Raw genomic sequence first — 15,031 nt, forward strand, 5'->3', positions numbered from 1 at the left:
AGGTGTGCTTCTGCAGATACCCGTGATTCAGAATACTGGAGAAACAAGGGTTTAAAACTTCAGCAGGAATCTAGGTTGCAAAGTCAACCATTCCAAGGTTCTAACGCTTCCTGAAAACAGATATACACTAAAAAGGATGGCAGAAAGGCCAGAGCAAATGCCCTAGCTAATCTTCATGATGGATGGTCCTGAGCTCTGTGGTACTCCAAAAGCCAAATGCTTTGAGAGATTTATAAAGGCTATTTTGGAATGCCCACAACTGGCTACATACTATGAAAGAAAAGCGATTGTAAATTACACAAGGAAATCTCTTTCAGGACACATTCAGGACAAACACTTGGTGGCACCAGAGGATCTTAATGGAATTTCTCAAAAATTTTATATGAAATTACCCATGAGAACAAGGACTGACTGGAAACCAAACCAGATTATAGCACTAATAGAAGTTTTACTAAGATTGCTGAGACTGTCCCTGGCCAGCAGAACCTCCTGATTAAACTGTCATTCTTGTAAATCCAAGCCTCAGCTCCTATAAATGGCCTTCCTAAAATTAACCCTATAATGGGTTCTGTGTTCTCATCACTGCCTATTTCTTCCCCGAATTGACTGAAGCTTCTTGCTATGGAGCTACAGTTCTGCCAGTAAAAAGAAATTCCTGAATGTTTCTAAATAGGCCGTCTAGTGACAGAACACTCACTTTATTATTTTTATAGAATTTTTATTAGAATGCCTTGTCATTAATTCGGAACTTGCTCCATCATCTGCAGTCTTAAGGAAAAACAATGTCAATAGCACATCAGTGTTATTTGTGCTCTCCCACTGTCTCCTTCTAAGACCATGATGTCCACACGCTTGATAGTCACTAGCTTTCACCATGCCATCCTGTTAGAGGCTGCCTTGTAAAATTGGCTATTCCTCCCTGATTTGAGCCATTTCTTTGCTTCAGAAAAACCTAATAAAGTATTCTAAGAGATTTATACAATGTTTCAAAAATCATATCAACACTGAATATTAGCACATTTCTTCTACATCAGTTAAAATTCAAAAGCTATCTTCCTGAAATTACTCCAAAGAAAATGAAATCCCCTTTCTTCCACTGCTTCCTGTGTCTATCCTGGAAGCCATGTTTGAAAAAATTCTATCAGTTGCTTTGCCTTTTAAATTTTTTTCATTTTATTATTTTTTATAATTTATTCACTTTGTATCTCGAATGTAGCCCCCTCCCTCATCTCCTCCCAGTCCCACCCTCTCTCCCTCATTCCCCCCACCCCCTTCCCCATGTCCACTAAAAAGGAGGAGTCCTCCTTCCCTAGTATCTAACCCTAGCTTATGAATTCTCATCAGGACTGCCTAGATCTTCTTCCTCTGTGGCCTAGTTAGGCCACCCTGCCAGAGAGAAATGATCAAAGAGCAGGCAACCGAGTTCATGTCAGAGACTGCCCCTGCTCCCCTTATTATAGAACCTACTTGAAGACTGAGCTGCCCATGGGCTACATCTGAGCAGGGATTTAGGTACTCTCCATGCATGGTCCTTAGTTGAGGCATCAGTCTCTACTGGGGCCCCTGGACTCAGATTTTTTGGCTTTGTTGGTCTCCTTGTGGAGCTCCTGTCCCCTTCAAGTCCCTCTATCTCTCTCCTCTTCCATAAGACTCCCTGCACTCTGCCCAAAGTTTATCTGTGAGTCTCTACATCTTCTATCCCCTGCTGGGTGGAGTCTTTCAGAGAACATCTGTGGTAGGCTCCTGTCCTGTTTCCTCTCTTCCACTGCTTCTTCCTTTGCCTATTCTGTTTGCCCTTCTGAATGAGATTTAAGCATCCACCCTAGGGTCCTCCTTGTTGTTTAGCTTCTTTAGATCTGTAGATTTTAGTTTGTTTATCCTACATTATGTGGCTAATATCCACTTATAAGTAAGTATATACCATGCATGTCTTTCTGGTTCTAGGTTACCTCACTCAGAAGGATATTTTCTAGTTCCATCCACTTTACTTTGGCTTTTAACACAATAGATAAACTTCAGGGCATAGATCTTTGGATTTCCTAACTGAACAAACTCTCTAATACCTAGACTGCCATGCTACCAAGAAATTTAAGAGTAGAAAATGCTAAGAAACTTTAAAAACAGACTGTCCTCAGAAAATAAAACAACTCCCAATCAAAATAAATGGATCAGGAAGGCAAATATATAATACAGACAGCCTTTACTACTGGGCCTACAGAGATAGATCAAGATCAGGAATAAAGAAACTAGAAGCTGCCTGGCATAGTGGTACGTACATGCCTTTAATCCCAGCATTCAGGAAACAAAGGTAGAATTTCTGTGAGTTCAGGACAGCCTGGACACAAAATAAGACCAGAAATAAAGAAAGGAAGGAAGGCAGGAAGGAAGAAAAGGAAAAGAAGGAAGGACGAAAGGAAAGAAGGAAGGAAGAAAGGAGAGAGGGAAGGATGAATGACGACCTAAAGGCCAGTGTTGACCAACTACCTGTTTTGTATGACCTGTAAGCTAAGCTAAGAACTGTTTCGCATTCTTAAATAGTTTAACAGAAAAGAGAGAGAGAGAGAATGTCATACTTATTCATCTAAGTACCACCTATGGCTGTGTAGATTGCTGTGATGGTCCACAAAGTCCAAAATATTTACCATAAGGCTCTGTACACAAAAAGGATGTGGACTCCTAAACTAGATCGTCATTCACCAGTGCAGTGCTTTATGAGATTTTAGTTCTTTATGCATGCCTAAGTATTTTATTTCCTACTTGCTAACAATCCAGAACCTTAAATGAGTAAATGAATATTGTTTCTTAAATAAAGTCTCCAATGTCATTAACCTTAATAATGCATTCTGAATTCTTGGCCACCTGTGGAACGAGTCAACAATAGACAGAAACTGTGATTTGGAGATAGTGTCTGTTCTCTTGGATTAAACTGGGTGATCTTAGCTACTGATGATGTAGTAGTAATCTATAATCCAATACTCATATTTTCCCTGACATTTTATTGGCATGTCCACATATAGGACTCCTCAAGTTTTAAATACTCTTTTATAGATACTGTCCTATCTAATTCACCAACAATCAAAAAGAGAGGAAAAACATATATAAATATCCACCACCAGAATCAACCATACTACCATGACTTCATAAAAACAATAAACTCTATAAGATGTATTCATAGAAATCTAACTCTATTATAATGTAATTCAGACACAGGAAATCACATAGTCACAATATTTAGAAGTCAACAGTGATCTCACTACTAATCTGGTGAAATTTCTACAAGTAATTAATAAAGATAAAATAAAGTGGCCACAGATGCTTAGATGACTAGGCATGATCCTAAGCTAATTAATAGTTAAATCTCATACTCTAAGGCAGGGGTTCTCCACCTGTGAGTTTCCAGGACATTAGGAACTGTGTTCAAGAGTTACAACACCAGAAAAATTGAGAAAAATTCCTCTAAAGACACATTTAACTATGTGGAAAAATATTCATAACATAAGATTGAGAGAAACACAAAAAGCTTTATAGCTAGTGCTTTCTGTATTTTCAATTTTTTTCATTCCTTTCATTTATATGTAACTAAACACTGAAAATAAAGTTGATTCTTCTGATAATAAAAAAAAAAAAAAACCAATATGACTTGTCCTTGGTGTTCTATCAGAAAGTTAAAAAATTCTGAAGCCATAAATATCATCAACGATTTTGGTAGGAACTGTCCTGAGCCCATGTCTCAAATTATGCACTATCTCCAAATACATGTTAGAAAATTAAAAATTAATTAATTTTGTTGTAAGGGGCAGGCAGGAGATAAGGGAGGGAGGGTGGGATTGGGAGGAAATGAGGGAGTGGGATATAACTGGGATACAGAGTTAATAAAATGTAACTAATAATAAAAAGAAAAAAATTTAATATTACAAAGTGAGCACAATACTTTAACATAGTTAAATGCATTTACTGGTAATATACAAAACTAATATTCTAGTGCTAGTTACTGATGTTAACGACAGTATCAAATATCAGCATAACTTTTTGAGACACTGTGATATAAGTCTATCCTTAAATGGGTAGGAAAACAATGTAATTAAAACTGAAATGTTAACAAATTGCAAAGAATTTAGAGTCAGCAATAAACCATATCTTTTTTACTTTTAAAGAGAAAAGAATTAGAATATAAGATTTACTTTACTTTATGTATATGAATGACATGGTTTTGGGGGTTTTTGGGGTTTTGGTTGGTTGGTTGGTTGGTTGGTTGGTTAGTTTTGCCTGCATGGCCATGTCTGGAGCCTGCAGAGGCAGAAGAGGGTATGAGATCCCCTGAAACTAGAGCTATGATGACTGTGAGCTCCACCTGGGTGCTGGGAAAGATCCTCTGCAGGAGCAGCAGGTGGTCTTGACCACTGAGCGGTCTCTCCAGCCCCTGGAATGTGTTTCAAATAGACACTAAGATGATAATCTGGAGGGGAATACTTACCTTTTGCCATTTCAGTTCCTGTATCTCCGTAATAATTTTAGCAATCTGCTCCTCATATTTAGTCTCTGCTTCCTATATTGAAAAAGAAAAAAGAATGTTGTGAAAATAAAACTTCAGGCATTTAGTTTCAGCTGTCTCTAGAGAGACAAAAGTGACACACCTGCACACTCATGGGAGGAAACCTGGCATTTTGAAAATTAAATATATAAATCCAGCAGAGGACTGGGGCCCCATATCAAGCAAGTAATCTAGAATCTGGATAGAAGTTAGGAATGCTGACACACACCTTGAATACCAGCACTTGGGAGGCAGAGGTAGGCGCATCTCTTAGAGCCCAATGGTCTTAGTTCAATCCCTAGAATCCATGTTAAAGTACAGGAAATGACCTTACTCCACAGTTTTCCTCTGACTGTCACATACATACTGTAGCATGAACACACATACACACACACTACTACTACTACCAATGAGGATTTACGCGACTCGTACTAGTGAGAAGTGAATGCTAAGACAACCAGTGTTTCTCTAAAATGGAAAGCAAGAAGGAAATGCATGCCAACAAATAGTAACATATGCTACCTGAGAAGGCAACATTAGAATCTCTTGCAGTAATACACATCAGTAATTAAAACCGACTGCCCAGAGGTGGTAATACATGTCTGTTAACTCACCTGCTCAAGAAGTAGACAGAAGTATTTCAAGTTCAAGGCCAGGCTGAGTAACAATGGAAGACTTACTTAAAAATAAATACACATATCTGCATTATATCCAATATGCATGTATTTCTGCCCCAAACAGCTATGTTAAAATACAGAAGAGGGCTGCAGAGGTGGCTCAGCAGTTAAGAGCACATGTTGCTCAGCAGAAGACCTGGGTTCAGCTCCTAGCACCTCCATGATGGCTCACAATTAACTAATTCCAGGAGATCAAACACGTGTATAGATCATGGCACATGTTTGAATTCAACAATACATCACACACATACACACGTTTTAAAAACTCTCTTGCCTGTCTACAAGTACATTCTAATTTTGGTAGAACATTTTCAAATAAAAGTTAGAAATAGTTGTGGTATAAAAAAGTAAAAAATTAAGAACTGATATGAGGGCTGAAAGATGACACAGTGTTAAGAAGATCTGAGTTCCACTTCCCAGCACCCACGTCAGGGGGCTCACAACTGCCTGTAACTCCAGCACCAGGGGAATCCGATACCTCTCGCTTCCACTGGCACCTGCACTCACATGCACATATTCACAGAGACACGCACACACAAACACGCACATAATTAAAAGCAAAAGTAAATATTCTTAAAGTAACCAATAGGAGTGTTTTAATTTCCATATCAGAAACCTTCCTAATAATTTGCTAATATAAAAAATAGCTGCTTTAATACTCTCAGAAAATAAACTTTGGGATCTTTTCATCAATTATTAGAGATATTATTGTGAGCAACTTTTGGCTAATTAGACTAAGAAAATAGAAGCGAGTGTAGTATTTTATGAAACAATATAGAGAGGCTGAATTGAGCAATTTTAGAAGAGACAGATTATCAATCTGAAAGGAGAGTAAAAGTGCCCAGTTACAGTTTGGGCTTCCTGAGCACGTGCCTGCTGTATGTGCTATGTCCCTAAATCTGTTCAGGGTCAAGAATTGAAAGGGTCTGACCAACACACAGCCCATCTTGTAAAACTACAGCCTGAAGCAAGCACTTTAAAAAAAACAACACTTTCTAAAGGTTATAAAGAGTAAATAAACCATCAAATTACTCCTCCTTTATTGTTTTTGTAAAAACACTTAAATCTTGTAGTCCTAAGGCAGCTAATAAAAAATAAACACTTTTAGGATTCTATATTCTGGGATACTTTATTGAACTTGGAAGATAGGATTTTTCTTGCTAAATTTATTTTCTTTCACTGACAATCTCATAAGAATTTTTATTAAAACTTCTAAAAGTTGTTTGATGGACAGAAAGAAAACACAAAATCTAAATGATAAAGATTTAAAATAAGTGTAGTAGAAAACTTGAATCTAAAATGCCAAGAAAGTGTAAGTATATAACAATGCTACTTTTGGCAGCGAATATGCATATTTGGTGGCTAATATGCATTTATCAGTTTTCTGTGTAAAATAAAGGTATATACAGATTGTAATGGTCCAATCAACAGTAATTGCACTGATTTGACGGTACTGAAAGGTGGTGTAAGATTATTTTCTACAGACTATATTACTGTGTGTGGCCAGTTTTCTTAGCAAACCATTGTTACTTCAGATTACCCAAAATTCCACTGAATTTTATTTACTGTTTACTTAGAACCCAAGAACTTATTATTATTTGAATACTTAACAGATTTTTTGTAAAGTGATTTTATTTATAATTTTATCATACTATGTGGTAACACAGTTATTAACTGGCATGCCTTTTTGTACCTACAAAACTTGAATCCTCTTAAAGTACAGACCTAGAAATGATTTATAAAAGGACATCAAGTAAATGCATATTTTAATGTTCCAAAAGCTTCACAGTAAAGGTCTTTCATTCTCATTAACAACTGATTTGGATCAGAACTATCTCTTTCTTAAAAACTTTCAAAGCACAAACTGAAATACGAATTTCTATGTTGGTTTCAATACAGTATAGGCTCTCAGGTTCAACATAATTCCTACCCTACTCAAGTCATGTGCCAACCACCCAAATACTCAATTTGTGACCCTTGCGCTATTATAAATCATCTCTATTTCTTATCAGCAATCCCATGGATCTGTCTGACAAGGGTTATTTATCAAAATCAGATCTAGGAGTTGGGATGAATTAAAAGAAAGCTTGCCTAGCACAAATGAAGGCCCCTCGAGTTCAGTCCCCTGAAGGTAGTGGCGCACATCTAAAATGGAGCACTTCAGAGATGGAAGCAGGACAGTCAGGAATCTAAGGCCATCCTTGACTTCACCAGTGCAAGGCAAGCCTGGAGCACAGGAGACTCTGCCTCAATAAATAAGAAACGGAGTCAAGCTGGGCGGTGGTGGCACACACCTTTGATCCGAGCACTTGGGAGGCAGAAGCAGGTGGATCCCTGTGAGTTGGAGGACAGCCTGGTCTACAAAGTGAATCCAGGGCAGCCAAGGCTACACAGAGAAAGCCTGTCTCAAGAAAACCAAAAACAAACAAACAAACAAATGGAGTAAAAATTCTACAGTGCACATAGCATGGATTCAATATGAACTGTTTTGTTGATTCAGATAATTTGTATATCTTTACTAATTTATTGAGCATGCCATTGTTCTCTAATTGTATCATTACCAATTTATCCCAGCTGGAGGATGCACACCTTTAATCTCAGCACTGGGGAGACGCAAGCAGGTGGATCTCAAGGCCAGGTCTATACAAGTGCCAGGCCAGACAGGCTACATGGAAAGACTATTCTCCTAAAACTGAAAAATAAATTATTTGTGGGTGTTAGCCTTCAATCTCTAAATATGTGTGATTCTCCCCTCCCCCACCCCAAGACTCAGGGATCTATGTGTAAGAGAAATTGTAAGAGCCCCAGGTGATGGATGACCTCAAGCAAACAGCGTTTTCAAGACACAATGAGGCTGATATACACACGAACTCACAGAGACTATGCACGTCAGCAAGCATAGTTCCCGCACAAGCTCAAACCAGACAAAATCCCAACATCTAGAAAGAGACACAGACACCGAGTCCCACCCACCCCCACACGTGTGTGCTTTTGTGTGTATGCATGCACTTGTGTGTGTACTTTTTGGTTTGGTTTTGTTTTTTACTGTTAAGAGAGAAAAATATGAAGTTCAGTCAGCAGAGAATAGAAGGATCTGGGGGAGGAGAAAAATATGAAATATGAAAATATAATGTATAACACGTTTAAAAATAAAGGCCTGCAGTACCACCTGCCACCTGCGGCAAAATAAATAAATACATGTGTTTCATTTGAAATACCCAGAGAGCAGAAAATTACTAAGGGACTATGGTGTTCTTTCAAGGAGAGGAAGAAAGAACACAGAGAGATAAGGGGAAAGTGGAAAAAATGGAGAAGAAAGGATTAAATAGGTTGGAGGATAGGAGGGCAGAGTAGAGTAGGGACTACAGGACTAAAACTAAAGATCTCTGAAAAAGTACCACTCACAATGGGCTGGGCCTTCCTACATCAATCACTAACTTTAAAATGCCCTACAGGCTTCCCTGCAGCTCAATCTTATGGAGACACTTTCTCGATTGAGGTTCCACCCACTTAGACGACTCTAGCTTGTGTTAAGCAGAAATAAAAACTAGTCAGAAGAAATATTTATAACCAAAAACAACTTGAGAAAAGAATTTATTTAATCTTACAGCTTGTAGTCCATGGAATTCAAGACAGGACACGAATGTCAGGAACCTGGAAGCAGGAACTGAGGCAGAGGCCATGAAGGAGTGTTGCTTACTGGCTTGCTCTTTCTAGCCTGCTCAGATTCTTATGTCTACAGTGAGCTGGACCTCTCACATCAATCAAAAAAAAAAAAAATGCACTCAGACTTGCCTACAGGCCAATCTCAATTAGGATGCTTTATTCCCAAATGGCCCTCACTTGTGTCAAGTTGACATAAAAAATGGCCAACACACTTGCTAAAGCCAATGCCTTTTATAATTTTTAAAGCTCTTTCTCTCTCACTCATTTGCTTACTCTTACTCTCTCCCTTTTTAATTCTCAGAGTTAGGCTGTGAAGATGGCTCAGTGGCAGAGGCACTAGCCATGCATATCTAATAAGCCAAGTTTGATTCCCAGAACCCATGTAAAAAAAGAAGAGAACCAACTCTACAAAGCTTTATAAATAAATAAATAAATAAGCTTCATAAAAAAGTGGCTGTTTGAGCTAAGAAAGAAAGAAAGAAAGAAAGAAAGAAAGAAAGAAAGAAAGAAAAGAAAGAAGTTTCTACTTAAAACCTTAGGATGGGCTCACCCTTCTCATACGCAGCTCTTCTAGTGCTTCAAGTAAACTTGTTCTGAACTGCAAGAGCTGAATCGAAAGCCTTGTCTCTGAAGAACTCGGAAGAGTGAAGGCAGATGATGATGATCTGGGGTCGAAACTGTCCTCCATGTTAATATTTATTTCATTTCCTGCGATTTAAAACAGTTTTAACTCAAAGAAAAGCACTTGTCTATGTTTTGCATTATTCCATAATTCTCCAAATGCAGCACTAAATAACAATGTTGCTATTCCTCATATTCCAACAGTCACAGAAAGACACTTGGCAGCAACGGTTCTATTCCATATTCCATTTCTCACAGCTTGCCTGTATTTCTGGTACCTGAGTGCCCTTAAAGACCACATTTTCTGCCCCTATACATCACTCTTGTGATGGCTGGGTTCCTAATATTGCAGGCAAGGCCTGACCCTTCACCAGTGTGTATTTATGCCACATAAATACACACACACTCTCTCTAAACTTTGCTTTCACATGAAGCTACTTTTCAAAAATAGTGTTCATACTAGTTAACAGCAATACAGATTTTAAACTCAATAAAGTTAAAGAGGCCTTTGGTAACTGCCTTTTATTTGAAATCCAGGTACTAAAATAGCTCAGCCTATGAAGTGTATGAGTCAGGTTATAAGAAACTTTCCTTTTCAACTTTTCAATTTGAAACTATTATAATAGGTTCAAAAGCAGTTGCAAAGGTTAAGTACAGGGAGGTCCTATGCACCATCCATTCAGTCATTTCCGGTATTACCATCTTGTATAACAACAGAACAATATTTAAAATGTGTATCTGATACTGGTACAATCCATGCAGTTTATTAGAAATTTTACAAGTGATACACAAATCTATTTGTGATATACATACTTCTGTGCACATTTATTGGTACTATAATCACAAACAAAATGTAGAATCCTATCATTACAGGCCCCTTAAACAATCCCTTTGTTGCCACATTCCCTTCTCCACGTCTTAACCTCTTCCAAATGGCTATCGTCCCCCTCCCCCACCCCTACCCCCAAGACAGCGTTTCTTTGTGTAGCCTTGGCTGTCCTGGGACTTATTCTGTAGACCAGACTGACCTCAAACTCACAGGAACCCTCCTGCCTCTGCCTCCCAAATGCACTACCACGCCCAATACTAATGATTATCTTATTCTTAATTTCAGATACATTTGTTAAGCGAAAGAAACTTCAACCTATTAACAAAATTTTAAACGCTTCCACACTGGTAATGTCCTGAAGAACCTTGAAGAAGCACATAAATTTTCTTCATTTATCCTGAAATACTCAAGGAATCTTCACACATAGTCTTTTCAAACAGCACACAAGGTTAACCAGGAACAGAAAGACATACGGCATTGTAAGAACCAGCAGACAGAAGCAACAAGAAGAGCAGATTGTAGTACAGATAGATGTAGGGTACCATGCTTACCATGTTTAAAGAAACAAAGGCAATCCGGAAGTCATCAACAAGACAGCATGTTGCCGCTGTTACTAAAACAGGGTCTCCCACTGTGTCTAGGCTGGCCTCATCTTCCAAAACTCCTAACAGAGCCTCTCAAATGCCAGGATTATAAGCATGTGTACTGGCAGATTTTTAAAATTCATTGTAATCTCAGACAGTCTCTAAAATATTTAATGGGAAAAAAACAGTTAATGATACGTTTTTGAGAAGACTGGGTACAGCTGGGAAACTGACTTAGTAGACTAGAAAACAGACCATGTAAAGTACCAAGAGTGTACTTTATTATTATTATTATTATTATTATTATAAAATTATTATTAATAAATATTATTATTTATTATTTATTAATAATAATTTATTATTAAGGAAATAATAAATGTACAGCACAACAGAGCAGGTAAGGGGCAATGGAGGCAAAGCAGAGAGTGGCTACAGAATAAGGAGAAAGAAAGAGAACAGCACAACATTTTAAGAGATAGTTAGCTGAGAAATTCCTGGGCCCAGTGGAGCTACAAGTCAAGAATTGAGTGAATTCCACTGTAAGTAAAAAGAAATCTACAATCACAGTTATCACAGTGAAGTGACCCAAAATAATTTGAAAAACTAATCCTAAAACCAAGCAGAGAAAAAAAGATTGATAATACTTTCCTAGAAGCCTCACTCACAGTGATCCTGTGTTCTAGTTAGCTTTCTGTTGCTATGATGAATACCGAGACCAAAAGCAGCTTAGGGAGAAAGAGTTTGTCTCTGTTTACAGGATACACTCTATCCCTGAGAAAATCCCAGGCAGGAACTCAAGGCAGGAGCCTGGAGGCAGGAACTGAAGCAGAGACCATGAGGTAATGGTCTAACTGCCTTATGTTCTCTGGCTTGCTCATGAACCTTCCCTATGCAACCTGCCCAGGGCTGGCACACAGGAAGCTAAGCCCTCCCTGACCCAGTCAGCAACCAAGAGAATTCCCCCCAGATGTGTCTACAGGCCTACCCAATAGAGGCAGTTCCTCATCTGAGGCTCCCTCTTCCCAAGTGTGTCAAGTTGACAACTAAGAATAGCCATTACACCATGCTACTCCAGACAGAGATGGGCATCTTACATCAAAAAATAATCTACAAAGAGGATGCAACAATTTTAAACATACATGCACCTAAACAACAGAGCACCAAATTAAATGAAACAAAAACTGGTGAAATTTAAAGTGACAACAGAGAATTCTGTCATAACAATGGAGACTCCAATAATAAAGAAAACAGACTGTAATAAAGCAGGAATCTGGAGGTGTAGCTCTGTCAGCAAAGTGTTCTCTGTGCAAGCACACAGGCCTGAGTCTGGATTCTACAGCACCCACATAAATTGTGGGCACAGTGGCACATGTCTATAATCCCAGCACTGGGAAGATGGGGACAGGAAGATCCCTGAACAACCAACCTAGCCAAATCAGTGGGCTCCAGGTTCAGTAAGAGGCCCTGCCCTTTCTCAAAAAGTAAGGTAGAAAGCAACTAAGTAATCCATCCAGCACTGACTTCAGGCCTCTACATGCACAGACCCACACAATAACATAACCCCCCCACACACACAAAGAAACAAAAGGTCTGTATAAAAACTACCATACAATGACAATCATGTGTCACTCAATGTTATGGGAAATCAAAGATAAAATTACAAAGATAGAGCAGAAATAAATGAAACAAATACTAGAAACAGCAGAGAGTGACCGCAGTGTTACAACCCCTGGGAAAGCCAGGGTGTCAGAACTCTCAGCTACTATAATGGTATCATTATAGCTCTCCTGCCTACAGTGCCAGAACTACTGACCTTTGACGGCAGCCAGTGCTATAGCGCTCAGGCTTGGGTTTCAGGTTTGATTTGTTCCTTAGAGCTTGATGCATCTCTGGAATTCTTCTAGCAACTGGAACCTGCAATCTCCTATCTCCTAGTACCTCTGCTCCTCACTGTTTCTTCCCTGCTGCTCTACGGAGCTCTCCAGCCATGTTCTAGCCACTACTGCTACTGCTGCCACCACTACCCCTCCTGTCACCACCACTCCTGCTGCCACTGCTACCCCTCAGCCACAACTACCATTACCCATGCTGCCTTTGCCGTAGCTACCTACCTGCTGCCACGGTCTCCATGTTACCAACTCAGCCTGCTCTACTAATAACAAAGATCAAAAGGAGACAAGGCCACTAAAGAAAATCTTTTTAATGGAGCTAATATACACCCACAGGAGGCAGCCTAACGGGAGTACCAGGATGGCTTGGAAAGGAAGCCAAAGACTCTGCCAGGAAAAGGATCTGTGATAAGGGAGTTTAACACCAGTCACTCCGCAGTCCTTCATGCAAACAGAGGATTGTGTTTGCCCCGATTATAGCTCTTTGCTGAGTAGAATGGAAAGCACTCCCACACCAGCCTGGATGAAAAAGGTTGCTAAGAGTACACTGAGGTTGGCAATGGCAAAAGGCCTGACACAAGCTGTTTGAACAGTTGCAGTGCCTTCTGGAGCCATATACAGGGTAGTTTACTGAACACATCCATACTCTTCTAAGGTGCTGACAGGTCTGACAGGTGCTAAAAAGGATCTGCTTTGTTGAATATCCTCTAATTGAGGCAGAGAGGCACCATACCAAAAAAAAAAAAAAAACGGTCCAACAACTGTCAACTAAAACCAGCCTCTCAATATCCTAGCTAGTTAATGGAAAAATAAGCTTTAAAATTGGTGTTTATAATAAAGGCTTATCATTAACATTAATAGTATCACAACTTTATTGAATACTGCTGTTGTTATAATGAAAGAAAATCCCAATCATTTAATTTTTACCGATGAAGACTCAGGAGCCAGATGCTGGGGTGAAAACCTGCTAGCTCAGAGAGGCAGAGAAAGCACCCTGCTCACCTTCCTACTCAGCTCCAGCCCTAAAGGAAAAATCCAAAAGCCCAAAGCTAAAAGCTTGCTAGTTCAGATGACAGCCCAGGAGGAAAAGCCTGCTAGCTCACCCAGCCCAGAAGGGAAACTCCAACAGCTAAAAGCCCAAGAGCCGGAGAGCTAAATCACTAAAGAGCTGAAGAGCTCAAAGCTAAAGGCCAAGGAGCTGAAGGCACCTTCTCCACAGTGTCTTGAATACTCTTCTCTCAAAGTCCCTCCTTTCTGTTAATACCTGTCAGCTGCTTTCTTGCTCCACCTCTTGACGTAGGGTTAACTCTATTAAATCCTGTGTACAGAAAGTTCTTGGATTAAAGGTGTATGTTAGGGCTGAACCACACCAAACAAGAAACAGGTGTTTATAGTTCACAATCTCCAGAATCACAATGTGATCAAATATCCTGCAACACACTTCTCTGCTCTGAGTTAAATTTCCATGGGGAGAACTGTATTATTTTATCTATCACATTACTACCAAAAAGAATGTTAGCAACAAATAAGGTATTATAGATAGGGACAATTCCTCAAAGGAGATAAACTTCCCAACTGACTCAAAACAAAATCTAGACAAACCTTTCATAAGTAAGGAGACTGAATTAGTGAACAGAAATTTTCTCACAAGAGAAAGTGTGCAGGATCAGACTGTTAACTGGTAAATTTTACCAAAAATTTAAAGAATAAATAGCACCAATCCTTCACAAAACTTTTCAGAGAGCAATACAAAAGAAAACACTACTAATTCATGTTACAAAGTCAATGTTATCCTCATGCTGAAACAAGACAAATATTTCACAAGGAATAAAACCACAAATCAACAGTCCTTACAATAAGAACATGTAAATGCTCACTAAACACAAAAGGAATTACACATCCAGACAAAGTGGGCTTTATCCTAGGAATACAAGATTGGTTTGATATGTTTAAAAAGAAAACATTCAATGTAATAAACCATATTGATTGGATAAATGAAAAAAAACAGTAAGATCATCTTTAAAATGATGATCTTAAAATCATTTTAAAATGCAAGAAATGTGTTTGACAAAGTCTAATACCTTCTCATGATAAAATTATCAACTAGCTATGGATAGGCAAAAAATTATCTATGAAAAATTCACCATGACCTCATATGTTTATGATTTGAATCTGAAATGCTGTCTACAGGCTCTTTTATTGGAAAGCTTAGTTCCCTGCTGTGGTACTACTGG

General features: G+C 38.8%; 1 protein-coding gene across 1 annotated transcript in view; it reads right to left on the reverse strand.

Annotated features, from left to right (window-relative positions):
* Window positions 1-9,582, reverse strand: part of Ccdc73 (coiled-coil domain containing 73) — a 76,977-nt gene extending 67,395 nt beyond the window's left edge. Inside the window, exons 1-2 of the mRNA XM_021646363.2 lie at window positions 9,425-9,582; window positions 4,475-4,546 (exon numbers count right to left, since the gene is read on the reverse strand). Of these exons, the coding sequence (XP_021502038.1) occupies window positions 4,475-4,546; window positions 9,425-9,562 (210 nt within the window). The 5' untranslated portion in view covers window positions 9,563-9,582. The remainder of the gene's footprint in view (window positions 1-4,474; window positions 4,547-9,424) is intronic.
* Between the last annotated feature and the right edge of the window lie 5,449 nt (window positions 9,583-15,031).

Source organism: Meriones unguiculatus, chromosome 18, assembly GCF_030254825.1.
Source record: "Meriones unguiculatus strain TT.TT164.6M chromosome 18, Bangor_MerUng_6.1, whole genome shotgun sequence".
NCBI lineage: Eukaryota > Metazoa > Chordata > Mammalia > Rodentia > Muridae > Meriones > Meriones unguiculatus.